This window comes from Pristiophorus japonicus, chromosome 15 (assembly GCF_044704955.1).
Source record: "Pristiophorus japonicus isolate sPriJap1 chromosome 15, sPriJap1.hap1, whole genome shotgun sequence".
Taxonomy (NCBI): Eukaryota; Metazoa; Chordata; class Chondrichthyes; family Pristiophoridae; genus Pristiophorus; species Pristiophorus japonicus.
In genome coordinates, this window is record NC_091991.1 from 163611782 (window position 1) to 163626534 (window position 14753).

The 14753-nt window shown below is 42.0% G+C and overlaps 1 protein-coding gene across 4 annotated transcripts in view; it reads left to right on the forward strand.

Moving 5' to 3' along the window:
- hagh (hydroxyacylglutathione hydrolase) overlaps positions 1–11511 on the forward strand; it is a 287679-nt gene extending 276168 nt beyond the window's left edge. For all 4 annotated transcript variants that reach the window (XM_070901246.1, XM_070901245.1, XM_070901247.1 and 1 more), the window contains 4 exons: positions 2349–2452; positions 5850–5951; positions 8324–8403; positions 9605–11511. In XM_070901246.1, the coding sequence (XP_070757347.1) occupies positions 2349–2452; positions 5850–5951; positions 8324–8403; positions 9605–9710 (392 nt within the window). In that variant the 3' untranslated portion in view covers positions 9711–11511. The remainder of the gene's footprint in view (positions 1–2348; positions 2453–5849; positions 5952–8323; positions 8404–9604) is intronic.
- The last annotated feature ends 3242 nt before the right edge of the window (positions 11512–14753 follow it).

Genomic DNA, 14753 nt, shown 5'->3' on the forward strand with positions numbered 1-14753 from the left:
GATGCTGCACTGACAAATTTCTAGGCCATATCGGTTTATGCACTGTATCTTTATCAGTATTTTATAATTTAATATAAATTTGGATCGTTTCAAGGGCTGCTGGGATTTTTAGTTCTTAAAATGCATCTTAAAAACTTGTTTGAAATTAGTTTTATAAAAGGGCAAAAATGTAGCGGCCAAGATGACCTCTACCGGTAGCTGTGGCCTTCCTTCTGTTAAATACCATCTTCTCCTGCAGGGATATATAAGCCTTCCATCACTTACTATAGCATTGTGACCCATACAACATTAGCAGCGCCTTTTCCTCTGCAGTCAGAAGTGGTTGCAGTAAAAGAAAATAAATACTTGCATTTATATTAGCACCTTTCATACCCTCAGGACGTTCCAAAGCGCTTTACAGCCAACGAAGTACTTTTGGAGTGCAGTCACTGTTGTAATGTAGGAAGCGCAGCAGCCAATTTGTACACAGCAAGCTCCCACAAACAGCAATGTGATAATGTTGGATATTTGTCTGCAAATTGTAGGCTTCCACAGTACCTATGAGGAGGGTGCTGTTTTACTGATCTTTAATCCACCAGGGGGGAGAAATTGCGTAGCGCCCTATTTGGGGTGATAACTTTTGTGGCCGTGCAAAAATATTGCCGGGCGCTACATGAGGGACTCCGCCGCGATCTTCCGGTTTAACACTCCTCAAAGGTAGTGGAGCACTAAATCGAGCGTTATCACTTCCCTTGGAGCGCTAAAGCCGGCAAGAGGGGCAGTAACGGTGCAGCGCTGCCTAATGTCGAGGGCAGCGCTGCCCAGTGTCGACAGCAATGCTTAAAGGGAAGGACCATCGCTCTGGGCTCTGCATTGAAACGAGATCCCTCGTCTCGATGGCAGACAATCAGTTGAAAAATGGACGTAAGGGATTAAGAAAATATTTTATTTGACGCAACTATCATCACCTTTAAATACCGCTCCCCAACGTTTTAGGTTTTTTTTTAAAACAGCGATACTGCATCGTAAAAAGAGAAGTTTTTGTCAGTTCAGATGATTTCACTGATTGCCATCTCTGGGGAGTTCCACAGCACAGCCGATGTCGGGGCAGAGAATGACTGAGCGCAACTTCAGGATTTCCGCCTTTATCCGCGCACGCGCTAAATCCTGAAGTTACGGTCAGTCTTGGAGGGGTAAAGGCGGCGAACGCTGAATGTTTTGCTGTCATTACCCACTGCACAATCCAACCCAGGGTGTCTTACCTGACCCATTGCTTTTACTGGCTGTGTTTTTTTACTGAAACCATGAAATCTTGCATCTCTGCAGTGCCAATTTAACAGTTTTAACGGGCAAGAAATGATTTCTCAGCACTGCAGGAAATTTGGCTGCAAATTATTGACTTCCGCACTGCTCACCCAGGCTCAGGCTTTCTCTTCCCTCCACAGGCTCTCCCCAGGGCCCAAATGCTCCGGCCATGGGCCTTTAAGGCCTGCAAAAGTACTTCATGTTCCTGTGGCCTCAATGACAGGCACCCAGTAAGGGACCTTGGTGTCTTGTCTACGTAGTGCCCGCACTCTGCAAATTAGCTGACCTGCCAAACATCAAGGTGACCCCCGACAGTAGAGGGGCAATTCAGAAGAAAGTAGTCAAAAAATAAATCTACGTCACAAACCGACAAGAAAAGCTAGAGAGTTTAGGTTGTGATTTGGAGGTTTTGTTCCCCAAATCACTCGTCAATACTGTCATGTATGTAGACCATGTATACTAACTGTATAGTCACATAAGGTGTGCCACCAGAGGGCACTGCGGTGGGAGACCTGAAGGTCACCTGAATAAGTGTGCAGGACCCAGTATAAAAGGCTGCCCACCATGCTTGTGCCTCACTCTGGAGTTACAATAAATGGGACTAAGGTCACAACAGCTCAAGTACAATACTAGACCTCATGGAGTCATTCATAAGAGTATTAAAGACATAAAAAATACAAATGAAAATGCCGACACAGTTAGTGATAAGAATTTGACAAAAATGCTTACCAAATTAAAACCCAAATCAAATGAGAATTTTAATGTAGGGTCAAGTGAAAGGTATGATATATACTGACCATTGCTTGAACCCTTTGACATTTTTTATTTTCATTTAATGTCCTCTGTTGATTTTTCTAGTTGAATACCTGGGTTTCCCTTGTATTGTGTACATTTACAACTTTAAGGGTGCTGGATTCACACTGGTTACAGGCCAGTCTGACCACCTGTTCTTCCCCAGTCCCCGTCACGTGTGTAGTTTTACTTCTATATGTTTCTAAAAAAAATATATTTCAAGGCCCTGTTGTCTGTATTGCGATCCACCTGTTGCCTGGGTTTTCCCGCAGGTGATACACTGTTTGTTGGCGGCTGTGGCAAATTCTTTGAAGGATCCGGTGAGGAGATGTATCGAGCTCTGATTGACATTCTCGGCGGCCTGCCACCTGAAACTGTGAGTGTTTACATTTTCAGGAAGGATTCTAACTGTTAACTTGTTATTTTGAACATTTCCATCACTTTGCTGTCAACGGTCAGTTTTTAAGACACACTTTACACTATTTGTATTCTTTTAAAGCAATGTACCATCTGTTTTCAATCATTTTTATATTTTACAATAAAATGTCCCTGACATCCTCTTATCCTGTTATTATTTTTCCATCCTCCATTTTCTGGCCATATGTTCATTCCCCTGGCCCTTCCGCTCCTGAAGGTATTAACCGCTTACTGGGGAACAGTTCCACAATGTCCCACGCTCTCCGAGACCTCATCAAAAGGGTCTGTTTTTCGAGGGTGAGATAGACTGAGAGTGCTGACAGGTTATTTGACTATGGAAGCGTCATGGGTGAACCTAACCCCGTCCTCATCCAATGTTCGCACAGATGCACCTCCTGCAGGGGTAACTGGATAGAAATTAGGAGAATAAACTCAGGTCAATTTTCCCCTTCTTCAGTGATGCTGAGGTCAACAGCTGCTACCCTCTTGCTGTCCCAACTGAGACCAGCTCACTCAGCACAGCCCAGGGATCAAAGTTGGACTACTCTTGAATACTTGAGGCCATTCGCTCAGTAGGCTCTGCTTCTTTCACCTCCTCACCATCCCTGCCCTCACTCACCTGAGCGTCCTCCAAAGGCAAACTCCACTCCTCCACTTCACAGTCTCTCTCCATGTTCATCTCCCAATCTAGCAAACTCCCCTTCTCGATAAAGTCTGTACCTGTTTCTACAATCCGCTTCCATGCAACTCCTAAAAAAGCCCACCGCCAACCCCTCCATCATTCCAAATGTTGCTTTATCTCCAACCTGCTTTTTATTACCAAGTTCCTTAAACGTGTGGTGGTCACCATCCTAGTTATCAATGATATATCATGTGACTTTCAACACACTCTGACCATTCAATTGTCCTGATTCCATTTCTATCTTTCCCAGCACAACCACAAAATCTCCTTAAATGGTTTCTCCTCCTGTGCCTAATGAATCAACTGTGGTATGTCCCAGGATTACACCTTCCGTCCTGTCCTATTTATAATCTATACACTATCACTGGTGTTATCATCTGAAAACGCAGGTTCAGCTTTGACATGTCTGCTGATGACACCCAGCTCTACATTTCCACCTTCACCATTGACTCCCAAGACTCTCATGAGATTATCAAAGTGTGTCTCTGACATCAAGGCCTGGATAAGTATTGATTTCCTCCTGTTCAACATTAATAAAACCAAAGCCTTTCCTTTTTGTTTCCTGCCTATGGCACCACTTCCATAAACATCCCCAGCTGCACATTCAGGCTGGATTAGGTATTCTGCAACCTTAGCATCTGAGTTTACCCCCATAATCAGTTTCTAAGGCTAACTTTTTCCACCTGAAAAGCATTTCTTGTTTACAACCTCTCTCTCTCCCCTCACTTCTGAAATCCTAGTCCATGCCTTCATCATACCCGGAATTGACTTGAATGCCCTCCTCCCAGGCCGCTCCACCTTGCACAGACTTTGGGGCCAAAATTGCCCCTTTCTATAAAGCCCGGCCACAGGTCGGTGCAGTCTGGCCGCCGAGACTCTGCAGCAGGGCCGCCATTTTAAATATTGCCTTCCCTCAGTTTTGGACTACTCTGCCCGTTTTCCTGTCGTGTTGTGAACCCGCCGACCCCATACCGACCGGCAGCGACCCCCTTCCCAAAATTGCCCTGCGGGAGTGGCACTGCCACTGGTCGGTGCCAAGCTGTCGATGCCCTTTCTGTAGCTTGGCGGCATGGCCGCCCTTAAAGGGGAGGTGGCGCTGCCGGTGACTCCATCTTATTTATTTTTTTGTCGTCTGACTGCCAGGTCCCGTGAGAAATGAGTCTTGGCAATCTCCAACCAGTTCCTAGTGGCTGTGGTTTTACCTGTAACTTGGAACTGAATTGGTAATTTAATTCAATAGGGAAAGCTAATGTAAGAAATATTGCTTTGCTGAAATGAAATGCTTGGACTTGGTGGTGCTTTTCAGAAGTAAAAAGAAATAACTTGCATTTATATAACACCTTATCTCAGGATGTCCCAGAGCAGTCCACAACCAATTCATTACTTTTCAGGTACAGTTGCTGTTGTTGATTTGTAGGCAAATATAGCCATCAATTTATGCAGAGCAAGGTCCCACAAACAGAAAATGAGGCGAGTGGCCAGTTAATCTGTTTTTGGTAGGGGTGGTTGAGGATGGAATGTTGGCCAGCACACTGGCAGAGTTCCTTGCTCGTCTTTAAATAGTGTCACGCAATCTTCTATATCCATCTGAGCCATCAAGTAAGGTGGAATCTCAGTTTAATATCTCACCCAAAGGGGGAACGGTAGCATAGTGGTAATGTTACTAGACTAGTAATCCGAGGCCTGGACTAATTGATCCAGAGACGTGAGTTCAAATCCCACCATGGCAGCTGGGGAATTTAAATTCAGTTAATTAAATAAATCTGTAATAAAAAGCTAGTATCAATAATGGTGACCATGAAACTACCGGATTGTTGTAAAAACCCATCTAGTTCATTAATATCCTTTAGGGAAGGAATTCTGCTGTCCTTACCCAGTCTGGCCTATATGTGACTCCAGACCCATGGCAATGTGGTTGACTCTGAAATGGTCCAGCAAGCCATTCAGTTATTCAAGGACAATTAGGTTTGTGCAATAATTGCTGGCCTTGCCAGCGACAACCACATCCTGTGAACGAATAAAAAAAATGGAGCGAAATACCAGCCAAGATTAGGTGCTAAAATCCTGAAGTAGGGCTTGGACCTACTATATTCTGACTCAAAGGCAAGAGCACCACCAAATGAGCCAAGCTGACACAAAGCCACAAAAATGTAAGGTACGCTGTTGAGAGAACATTGGCACCCTTATGTTGACACCCTCAGAATAAGGGGTTGGCCATTTAGGACTGAGATGAGGACAAATTTCTTCACTCAGAGGGCTAGGGAGGCTCAGTCGTTGAGTATATTCAAGACAGAGATCAATAGATTTTTGGATATTAAGGGAACCAAGGGATATGCAGGAAAGTGGAGTTGAGGTAGAAGATCAGCCATGATCCTATTGAATGGCGGAGCAGGCTTGAGGGGCCGAATGGCCTACTCATTCTCCTACTTCTTATATTCTTATGTTATGTTGATCAGCACAAACATTCATCAAAAAATATACATTTTTAAGAAAGGAAAGTAATGAAAAGGACATTGTCAGTCTAAGAACGACTTCAGAGCAATGAGTGGAAAACACCAAGATGACAAACTTGTGGCCCCATTGCAAGTATTATTGAGTTATGATGAAATTTGTGTTTTTTGCATTCCAAATGTTGTTTCCATGTGATACTAAAGATAGCATATTTTATTTTTAGAGGGTGTACTGTGGGCACGAGTATACCATCAACAATCTTAAATTTGCCCAACATGTTGAGCCAAACAATGAAGCGATCAAACAGAAGTTAGCATGGGCAAAGGTAAGTTTGCTGATCATGACGGATGCAAGTTACGACTGAGAATCATGCGCTCACGGAATTAACCACATTAGCATATGAGCATGTGTCACTTCCCCTTCTGACTGATGCCTGGTCTGCTGGCCGTTTTAATTAGCTGTGACCAAATGAAGGTTCTGCCTCAGAAACTCATCTCTTGAGTTCAATGCTGCATGCACAGGTGTCCCTGGGACAGGTATTCTGCACCAGACATTGAATGCAACAGGACTCGAGAAGTATGTGAGACGTAATGTTTCACAGTCACAGACCAAATCTGGCCATCTCACTGAGATTCAAGTAACTGCATTAGCGAGAATCAGTACAACAGTCCTTGCTGAAGTACTGATTGCAGTGTGAGCGTACAAATGGTGAGTTTCATTCAAAACATAAATGATACATATAAATGTTGTGACTTTATTCTTTGCTTGGTGTAAGGAGCTGCTTGTATTTATTATATTGTTTAGCCTCCTGCAGTACGCACCTTGCACACAACAGCAGTTATTTTCTTCAGCTGTTGCTGGAGAGAACACTAGTTAACCTCTGTCTATGGGGAATAAATATTGTCTTTCAGTGGTGGTATAGAAGAAAGTTAGAAACTGACCTCATCTCTGCTGCCAGTAGCAGGAACCAAAATTCGGGGCCAATTGAGTAATTCATTAATTCTGCTACCCCTGTCCCGAGTGTCTGAGTCAGCAGCAGGGAGTTATGATGAGTTGTATATTGATAATCTGCAGCAGGTCACCTAATAGGGAAAAGATGAGCTTAATGACCCAGACCAAGTTGCCATGATCGCTGACCAGAAATGAAAAAAGAAAGATTGTATTTATATAGCATTTTTCACGATCTCAGGACATCCCACAACAGTTTACAGCCAATGAAGTACTTTTGAAGTGTAGTCACTGTTGTAATAGAAACATAGAAAATAGGTGCAGGAGTAGGCCAATCGGCCCTTCTAGCCTGCACCGCCATTCAATGAGTTCATGGCTGAACATTCAACTTCAGTACCCCATTCCTGCTTTCTCGCCATACCCCTTGATCCCCCTAGTAGTAAGGACCTCATCTAACTCCTTTTTGAATATATTTAGTGAATTGGCCTCAACAACTTTCTGTGGTAGAGAATTCCACAGGTTCACCACTCTCTGGGTGAAGAAGTTCCTCCGCATCTCGGTCCTAAATGGCTTACCCCTTATCCTTAGACTGTGACCTCTGGTTCTGGACTTCCCCAACATTGGGAACATTCTTCCTGCATCTAACCTGTCTAACCCCGTCAGAATTCTAAATGTTTCTATGAGATCCCTTCTCATTCTTCTGAACTCCAGTGAACACAAGCCCAGTTGATCCAGTCTTTCTTGATAGGTCAGTCCCGCCATCCCGGGAATCAGTCTGGTGAACCTTCGCTGCACTCCCTCAATAGCAAGAATGTCCTTCCTCAGGTTAGGAGACCAAAACTGTACACAATACTCCAGGTGTGGCCTCACCAATGCCCTGTACAACTGTAGCAACACCTCCCTGCCCCTGTACTCAAATCCCCTTGCTATGAAGGCCAACATGCCATTTGCTTTCTTAACCGCCTGCTGCACCTGCATGCCAACCTTCAAACATGACAACTAATTTGTGCATGCCAACCTTGGAAACATGACAACTAATTTGTGCACAGCAAGCTCCCACAAACAAAAAATTGATCGTGACCAGAGCATCTGTTTTAGTGATGTTGGTTGAGGGATAAATATTGGCCAGTATACTGGGGAGAACTCTCTTGCTCTTATTCAAAATAGTGGGATCTTTTAGGTCCATATGAGAGGGCAGACGGGGTCTTGGTTTAATGTCTCATATAAAAGACCCCACCTCTGACAGTACAGCACTCCCTCAGTACTGCCCTGGAGTGTCAACCTAGATTTTTGAGCTCAAGTCTCTGGAGTGAGACTCGAACCCATAACCTTGTGAGAGGCTGACGCTGTGGACATGCAGGTTTCTGTCTGATTCGATAAGCCCCTTCTCCATTTCCGAATTCCAGCAGGAGGGAGTCATCATTAGGGAAAGTAGTAAAGGACAGTGAGGCTTAGTAAAAGCTGTATCAATGGGATCTGACAATGAACATAGGTCGGTAAGCAAACAAGACCTAACTGGCTTATGTATTTGGGAGGAAAATTGTTTCCTTTTTAAGTTTTGTGCAGCTTCTTAACAAAACAAAATCTATTAAAGCATTATTGCTAAGTTTCTCTTAGAGTTGTAACTACAAGTTAAAAATCCAATGTATTCTGTATAGGTAGTTGACAGTTATAACACATATATAACCCATTACCAAGGTTTGGTAAATTTAAATCTTAGACTTTTAGTATTTTTTTTGTACTTTTTAGGAACACTATGGTCTTGGAAAGCCCACCATCCCATCCACCATTGGAGAGGAGTTCAGTTATAACCCTTTCATGAGAGTGAGGTACAGTGAAATCCGAGTTTAGAGTCTCGAATATCTTGGTATGTCTTCCTTCAGAATACAGCTTTGAGCCAAGGAAGGAAGAGAAAAAGACTCTGTTAAAAAAATATGATTAACTTCCTTTTATTAATTTTATTTAAAGTTTTTTTTTAATGGTTCTTAGCATAAATGAGCATAATTTCTGTTTTGTAGGATTTCAATTAAAAAAAAAATGTCAATTATGTAGCAGGGAACCAAAGTGACATATGCAGCTAAAGTGACTCGATCCCTGCATTACCCTCGGTTTAATAACTTACCTCTGCTGAACATTTAGGCAACTCCCACACACTGACGTGCTCAGCAACTCTCTCCCAATTATTTTTCCTCTTTTGGAGTGGGATTTCTTTGCAAGCACTTGGTGCTGCACCCAGCAGACCTAAATGAAGTAGACAATACTCAGCCAGCCAAGACGGGCATGACAGACAGACATCTTTTCAGCACTCACAAGGCAAATATATCCAAAAGTCAGCTGAAATAGGCAAAACAAGTAGTGGGCCTGCTGTTTAGACTTCAAGAATATCATCCATCCTGTGCGCTGAGACACAGCATCCATTTTCAACATTAGATATGTTTCCGCAATCCCACAAACCCACTTCCATGTCCTTTTTTTTTCTAATTGGTAAAATGACACCCAGACCCTAATAATCCACGGGTATTTCCCCACTTCAAATTGCAGTTTACTTCAGCTCCAGCTATTTGGGCCTTCATGTTTTCTCTGCACAGCACCAATCTATATTATAGGAACATAGGAGCAGGAGGAGGCCATTCAACCCCTCGAGCCTGTTCCGCCATTCAATGAGATCACGGCTGATCTGTAACCTAACTCCACACACACATTTCAGTTTACGCTGCTCTCTAGTTCGAGCACAGTCACAGGCTGTCACTTGCCTACTAATCAGGGATGAGTTACATTCTGGGCACGGAGAAACAAAGCAACTTGTAAACCAGTCGCCAATTTAGGTCAAAGTGTTCTATTGCCCGGTGATATCACATTATTCCCTATAAACAGCTCCTCTTCAATAGAAGCAGCATCTTTCATGATCTATTTTCTCTTGCTCCAACTTAAGCAATTATTTTTAAGGGGTTGAGATTTGAGTACGGGGTTGATGTTCAGGAAAGGGATCGAAGGACTGACAACTGCTAAACAATAACATTATCTTTACAGGGAGAAGAGTGTACAAGAACATGCTGGACAGAAAGATGCGATTTCTACAATGGATGCAATCAGAAAAGAAAAAGATCAATTTAAAGTGCCAAAGGATAAACTGTAGAATGTAGCAACATTTTCATCCAGCACAGCTTTCAAATCAGCACCTTCTCATGTGCCTGGAGAGGCAGTGAGCTGCAAAATATACCTTCTGTAGGAATGGTCTTTGAAATAAATTGAATTTGCTTTGCAGATGGAATGTGCAAAATGTACATAAATTTTCATGTGCTGCGAATCATTTCTAATTACCAACGTGTTCTTTAGTCTCTGGGGCTTTAGCCATAGCGTGGCCTGCTTTCTGCCATTTCTCTTTTTCATTTCCCCCCACCCCAATCTGCTCCTGTGCATTTCCATTTTCTGGCAGCCAAGCAAATAAGTGATTTGATATCCAACTGGAACATCGCAGTCTGCAGTCCCAGTGTTTACTTGTCGCTCAGCTCAAAGGAACCCCCGTTCCCAGAGATGGAACACGGTGTAACTCTGCAACTTGTCCCACTCAAATCCATCGCAGCGGAGACTGTTTGAAAATGACTGTAGCCTCCCATATCCTGCTGGAGAAAGATTTATAGCGGTATAAAAGCTCCAAGTTAAAAAAAGAAACTGAAATTGGATTCAGGCTCTTGCTGAATCGGGTCACTGTGTTTTACAATACGTGTCGTTTCTGCCTTGAAGTGCATACTTCATCAAAATCCCATCTTCCCCTCTCACCACACAATCCCATTTATTAATTTCTGAACTTTGAAAATTGTGAAATCCTCCTCAAGATGAAAGCATTCTTCTGTCAAGTAGTGATGAATGATACTGAAATTAAATGGGAATGGTTAAATTGTAGTTTAATTGTATTAAATTTTGATTATGCACATTAATGAGTAGAATTAACTGTCAGTTAAGAATCTTACTATTAGAAGAATCAAAACTGAAATCATTAAATGACCTGCACTGTGTCAGGACCATATAAGAAACAGGAGCAGGAGTAGACCAATTGGCCCCTTGAGCCTGCTCCAAAGATCATAGCTGATCTTCTACCTCAACTCCACTTTCCTGCCTGTTCCCCATAACCCTTGGCTCCCCTATGTGAGAAGTTAGCATGAAGTTGAAAATACTGCAGAGAACACGGAAGAGTTGTTCCCCGCCCTTTGTTACTACACTCGCACTGTCCTAATGTGCCTGTGTCTTAATGATATAATTTGTTATATTACAGATCACATTTAATCTTGGCTTCCTTGCTGGGCGGTGAATGGCTTTAATTGTGTGGAGGATCTGTACTTGGGAATGCCTTTACATAAAGTCAGAGGCACTAGGGGTACGTAGATTATGTGAGAACCTATGGTGATAGTCACAATAAAACCAATTATTGGACCTTTTCAAAGGTCTGATCTGGAACCTGAGGCGAAACCAAATAATGCTTGATGAATGATTTTAAACCCAAATTAATTGCTCTATTGCTGACTTAGAACTAACACGATTGAATTTATCCATATTATACCATGCTATTCCTGAACTGCTCATTCTCCCTCTTAATCCAGTACCTCCCAAATCAGCAGAGATGCTTGTGTAGGCAATCAATAATGAAACTAGCGCACTTTGATGCAAAAAAAAGTAAAATAAAAATGTGATACTGTGTGCCACACCATGCTTTTTATAATTATTCCATAGTTCTGTTCAACACTAGATTTGGGAGAAAGACTTTTGTGTCCTTATTAGCTTCCTATTGTGGAATCTCTTTACTGGTAAGCTTCTCAGTTGACACTGTCCACCTGCTGATTGTGCTCTTGCTTTTAGCAGTGTTCTCGGGATCATAATGTTATTTTTATGAAGTTACTCAGAAAAATATATGAATTGAGAAAATAAAATGGTATTCATTATGTGAAGGACCATGATTACACTGAAATCAAAATGATTCAATCACTGGATTTTGCAACAAGGAAAAAGTCAACTTTACATTTACAGAAACGTGAAAATATTTTACAAAGAGTAACAATAATTTGTATAGCACCAGTGCACCTGTGCTGTCCATTGCTTTTAACACTCTATACTGGGGATCATCTAGGAATTGTTGGCATAAGGGTGTTAATACTAGGAATGGAGCATTTTCTGATTCTTTGTACTAACTCATTAAGAACATAGGAGCAGGAATAGGCCATTCAGCCTCGTGAGCCTGTTCCGTCATTCAGTTAGATCATGGCTGACCTGTATCTTAACTCCATATACCTGCCTTGGTTCCATAACCCATAATACCCTTGCCTAATAAAAACCTATCAATCTCAGTTTTAAATTTTTCAATTGAATCCCAGCCTCAACAGCTTTTCGGGGGAGAGAATTCCAGATTTCCACCATCCTTTGTGTGAAGAAGTGCTTCCTCACATTACCCCATGAACGACCTGGCTGTAATTTTAGGGTTTCCCCCCTTGTTCTCCCACCAGAGGAAATAGTTTCTCTTTCTATTTATCCTATCAGATTCTTTAATCATCTTAAATGCCTCACCTCTTAACCTTCCATACTTAAGGAAACACAAGCCTCGTCTATGCAACCTGCCCTCATAATTTAACCCTTTTAGCATTTGAGCACTCAAATTAAACCCACATACCGATTTTGTTCTTTCCCTTTATTAAGGGTTGTTTTCAAATATTTCAGTTCACATCATTTTATAAATAGACTTAACTGATGCCTACCATCAGGTTTTAACTTTTCTACAGGCGAATTTGATTTGGTATCATTTATTTTTCATTTTTTAAAGCAGCTGTGGCTCAGTGGGTAGCACACTCGCCTCTGAGTCGAAAGGTTGTGGGTTCAAGTCCCACTTCAGGGGCTTGAGCACAAAAATCTAGGCTGACACTGGTGCAGCACAGAGGGAGCACTGCACTGTCGGAGGTGCCAGCTTTCAGATGAGATGTTAAACCGAGGTCCCATCTGCTCTCTCAGGTGGATGTAAAAGATCCCATGGCACTATTTGGAAGAAGAACAAGCAAATTATCCCCGGTGTTCTGGCCAATATTTATGCCTCAATCAACTTCACAAAAGCAGATTATCTGGTCATTATCACATTGCTGTTTGTGGGAACTTGCTGTGCGCAAATTGGCTGCCGCGTTTCCCACATTAAATAGAGGGATAGAGTACAAAAGCAAGGAAATGATGCTAGCAATTTTTAAAAGAATTTCATCATAAGTTTTCAATCTCCAAAACATTTCTAATTCAATAACTGGAGAGATGGGAGTTGCATCTGAATTTGCAGACAATCCAATAATAATTTTTTTAAACTCCCAGTAAATTGAGGATTGGTAGTGCAGTGGATTAGTACGATACTTTCACCTCTAGCTCCTGGGTTTAGATTTAGCCTTAACTGATGGAATGATAGTGGCCCAGAATTTGGGGTCGGAGGCTTCCCGCGGGCGGATGCCTCCGACCGCAAAAATGTCCACAAAAGTTGTTTGTTCCCGGCGTTTCGGAGACTTGTGGTCCTGGGCCTCTATGCAAAGGCCTGGGTAGAGGCCCACGTATCCCAGCAGTGTAAGCACTTCATACACATCACTGGGATCACGTGGGCCGACCCAACCTAGTTGATTCAAATCACCATAAGCATGAATGGGAATACCCCAAAAACACACAAGCACTTAAGATACATTTTTTTTTAAATCACATATGTAACATTAATCAAAATGGAATTTAATTAACTTATTTAAAACAAAAATGTAATTTTTGAAATTTTTTTTTAACTTTTTAAAGCGTCTAAAAATAAACTTAGGATTTAAAATGTTAAAATTATTGAAAAAAATGTATTATTCAGTGTGTTAAAGGTTTAACGCTGATAAAAGTAGGCCTTACACCTGCTTTTACCAGTAGTTAGCATTTCAAGGCCATTCGCTGGACAAGAGATCTATGCCCGCGGAGGCCCTTTACTTTTGGATGCGTGTGATCTGTCAAGAGGATTCTTGACAGATTGCAAGTTCCAGGTTTAGGCGCAGGCACAGCACATGTCTAAACCTGGAACTTGCGCTGCCCCCATGCCCATAGGGACCGCATGTCCTAAGGTAAATAATTTGGGCAGTGTTGGTGCAATTCTTAGTGAGTGCAGTTCATAAGTTTCAATCTCACTTGGGTTCTTCTAAAGACAGCCGGTGTGGGAAGTGGAAATATTTTGCTGATGCAGTAGAGTTGCTCTTCTGAGGCACTTTGTCAGAACAATTTGGAGAAGCTTTATCCTGTATCTAGGGTGTGTTGTACTTATTCTGGCATTCATTGGTGCTGAAGCTGGATGTAAAAAGGTCAAATATTCAGCAGTGACTTCCCTTCCTTCAGACAGCTTGAATTGTGTATTCACAAGAAAATAGGACCAGATGGAATGTGTTCAAGAGCACTTATAGAAATGAGGGTAATAGGAGGTGCTGGTTGGAATTTTTCACCATTCATTATAGGTTGGTAGCAAGAGATTGAAAAAATAGTTAATGTTTGTTCATTTTAAAAAAAGGTCAGAAGTACAATTATAGGTCTGTTAGTTTGAGTCCTGCATTGGGAGATATGTTGGAGTCAATCTTAACAGAAACAATTCGTGAGCATCAACCCGTGTGTATTTATGAAGGAGCTGTAGTGTCTAACAAATGAGGAATTGAATTGGTGGAAAATTATGATTTATTATGTCGCTTGACAATCAGAAAACATTTGCTAATCTCTTCACAGGAGACTTGCGGCCAAAGTGGCCATAAGGACCAAGGAGGAAGTTGAAAATTGGATAACAAATTAGTTAGATAATAGGAAACAGAGGGTAGTTATCAGTAGTAATAGTTCTAATTGGGCTTCTGTGACCAGTGAAGTACTCCAGGGATCAGCCCTGGAACCCAGCTGTTCATACTGTTTATACATGATCCTGATGAGAGTATTGTATTTATGGTGTTTAGATTTTGTGGATAATTGTGTGGGAAAGCTGGATGTTCTGAATAGGATGAAGGGATCTACAGAGAGTTAACAGTTGGGCCAGTGAATGGCGGTCCCACGGTGCTAAAATAGCACATTTGATGACCAGTTGAAGCACATGTATCATTAAATTGGACAGATCAGGAAAAAAAAGATTGATGTGATTTTTGACCAAATGCTGAGAATGTTGCCTCTTTTG